Genomic DNA, 3392 nt, shown 5'->3' on the forward strand with positions numbered 1-3392 from the left:
TGCATGGGGTTGTTGCGACCCAAGTGCAGGACCCGGCACTTGGCCTTGTTGAACTTCATACAGTTGGCCTTGGCCCATTGATGTAGCCTGTCCAGATCCCTCTGCAGAGCCTTCCTACCCTCAAGCAGATCAACACTCCCGCCCAAGTGAGTTCATTGTAAGTAACGTTCATTCAAGCAAATACAAATAAGCAAATCATTTCAGTAAATATAATTACTACTTCATCTAAGAAGGATATATCACTGTCATTAAGCAAAGTAATAAAATAAAAAGGACAAAAAGTTCGCTCTGTACCAAATACCAAGCAAATGTGAAATCCTTTATCTCTATGTAGACACCAATACTTAAAAGTGGATCCAAAAGTCCATGTGACGCATTGCCTCCACTGTCTGTAATGGTTTTAGATCAGCTGTTTAAAGCATATCCGCTATCAGAAAAGGCCTTGTTATGATCACTCCATCTTACTTGACACATTCATTCATGCAATGAAATGTGTGTTCCTTTTACAGCTGATAACTGAAGTGTATTTATTTCTCGTATACAACAAAAAACTAAGAGTATTACCAAAGTGAAAACCACACTATTTTGCCTGCTAAATAAGAGACCAATTGGTTAAGAGTTCTGCATTGCTGCTGCTAGCTCATGAAGTATTAAAAAAACCCCAGCAAACCAAAAACCCCAAACAAAACACCTAAGTTTCCAATTCCACAGCTGAATATTGGAAGCAAAAGTCATCTTGGTTTACGGGTATTTTAATATTGTGGAATTACGGAAAGAGTAAAATACTGAAATACCTCTTCATACTAGCTTATCTGACTAACTGTGTACTAAATACAGTATTATCATCTCCTTGTAATAAACCACTTTAAACACTCTTTTTGTTTTCCGTAATGTGAGTACTTCATCTGCTAAGGGATTAGAAAAGTCCATCCACTCTGCAAATGTCTCTCTACCTATGTGGTGTGGAAGTTTATTACCTGCACGGTTACAAGTTTATCCCTAATGCCTTTCACAGAGAAAGAGAGTTGACTGCAAAATTTGAGTACCTTAGCTCTAAAATTTGAGATAGCACAGGAATGTGGACAAATAATTTACTATGTAATGATCTCCTGTTCCCAGAAAGATTCTGAGAGCCTATTAGCTGCAAATTTAACATACACTTTCCAAAACAGGTATAATTTTTAAAAGATGAAAAAATACACTGTGATTTCAGGTCTATTGGTTTTGTTTTGCTATACCAGATTAATCAGGAACAAATAAGGGAAAGGCAGAACGGCTCAAAAGGTGATCAGAATGTCTAAGTCCAAAAGCAGGCAAAAGACAGAACTTGTGATTAAATTTAGGTAAAACAGACAACTGGTAAAAAAGACACCACCACCCCCCAAATCTGAAAGATTTCCTAGTAAGTTATTTCATGAGTTTCAAAGTATATTATATAGTTTGCCCTTGGGTTTTGTACTTGCATTACATCTCAATTGATATTAAACTTACCTCTAAAAAAATGGATGGAAAAGCATGTGCTTTAAAATGGCTGTCTGCCTCCCAAGCTGATCTATTTAACTTCTATTTATCTTAACTGAACTAAGTAAACTAAGCACTTAAAAAAAACCAAAATAACAAAAATTTAATCCAGTCAGAAGAATCTAAATTCTACACTTTTCTTTAACACACACTATTTGGATTGTATTAGAAAAGGACTGGTTTAGGAAAAAAAAAACCAAAACAACCTGCAAAGTATCCAAAGCTACTCTGTAAGAGCAAAACACAAAAAAACGCAAAAGCTAAAAGATACTACTTCACCTGTCTTCTAAAACCTTGATAGTGTCATGAAGTGCTTTTTGCTGTTCTCTGAGCTGCTGGTTCTTGGTATAAAACTCTTCAAGCCTCTCTGCATCCCTAAAATCAAATAGAGAAAAAGTTAGTTCTAGCTTTAAATTACAGCTATTAGTTTTTCAGTAGAGAATTCTCTCTGGCACGTTTCTTTTATATTCTTGGGAAGTGTGATTATCATCAGCACAAATATTAAGCTGAAGATAAATGAAGCAAGTGTTTCTGATGAATGGTAATTTAGAAATGTCTGAGTTAGGAAAGGAGCAGCTAGTTTCTAATTCATATTACAGTTGAGCTTCTGTTGATATCTGATTTTTGCTCAGGACAAAAATTAGAGTTGATGACAGTCAAGGCATAAAAGCTAATAGTATTCAAGCAACAATTTCAGGGAACATAAGCTCAAGCACTTCTCTTATTTTACTGTGTTGCTGAGCTGTCGGGAAGCTAACTGGGGGCTTTCCCAATCAGGTCATTTTGGTCTTGTCTTAGTGAGTGCTTCTTGCAGCGTGGCAAATCACATTAGGTTTGTAAAGCTCTGACAAGTCTTTAGATCCATTAGAGGTTTAGTTCCTCAAGAAGCAATTCTCAGGGTCTATAGAACATGGATTCCCGTAATATGAATATGGGGAAGAGAACTCTCTTCCCAAAAACCTCAGAAATAGAAGATCTTGGGGAAAATACCTTCTCTAAAAGCCAGGACTACTTAATTAACAGAAGAACATTTCCCCCTCAAAAGAGCCAAGGTAAAGTGGTAACATTAACTTGCCAATTTTAGCTCCCCTTCACTTTTATTATCAGATTACAACAATTCTTCAAGATGCAAACAAGGTATGAGCAATAAGCACACAATTTTTTTCTACAAGGAAATTAACTTTCAGTAAAAGCTAGGCAGCTGAATCTATGTAACATGACAATGACTAACTTCTGAGAATTCATTCCCAGCTCTTCTTTTTACCATGGAATCCTTTGTGTATTCCATGAAAGTGGGTGTTTGTTTGCAGTGTGCCTGAGACAGATTATTTGAGGAAGCCATGAAATTGGCTCACAAAAAGCTGCTAAGCACACACACAACAGGAAATGAAAACGTATTTACTAACTTGTTGGTACAATTCTTTTACACAGACATACTTTTAAATTGGCACTATCCCTTTAAGACACATTAGTCAAACACATTTTCATATTGCTGGTATTAAATAAATACCAGAAATTAACAATCATGGGTCAAAGTGAATGGGACAGCTGGAAGCTTCCACAGTGTACAATCACAGACGTATTTTATTAATTCTGAAATTTAAGAACAGATATTTTATTTTTCTGTACTACCATCCAGACCAATATTGTCCTTTTCAGCTGCATACACAACATATAAAACAGTTACATGCAAACAGCATGAGGGACTTGTACTTTCAGCTGGGGAGGACAAAGTGTTAAAGTTCTGTTACCTCTGTTCATTAACCAAGTACAGCCAGGCCATGTGTCGTGGTTTAACCCCAGCCGGCAACTAAGCACCACACAGCCGCTCGCTCACTCCCCCCGCAGCAGAATCAGGGAGAGAATCGGAA

At 36.8% G+C, this 3392-nt stretch overlaps 1 protein-coding gene across 1 annotated transcript in view; it reads right to left on the minus strand.

Moving 5' to 3' along the window:
• RBBP8 (retinoblastoma binding protein 8) overlaps positions 1-3392 on the minus strand; it is a 39800-nt gene that overhangs the window by 25104 nt on the left and 11304 nt on the right. The window contains exon 4 of the mRNA XM_009331448.1: positions 1801-1896. Within this exon, the coding sequence (XP_009329723.1) occupies positions 1801-1896 (96 nt within the window). The remainder of the gene's footprint in view (positions 1-1800; positions 1897-3392) is intronic.

This window comes from Pygoscelis adeliae, unplaced genomic scaffold, assembly GCF_000699105.1.
Source record: "Pygoscelis adeliae isolate BGI_AS28 unplaced genomic scaffold, ASM69910v1 Scaffold108, whole genome shotgun sequence".
Classification (NCBI taxonomy): Eukaryota; Metazoa; Chordata; class Aves; order Sphenisciformes; family Spheniscidae; genus Pygoscelis; species Pygoscelis adeliae.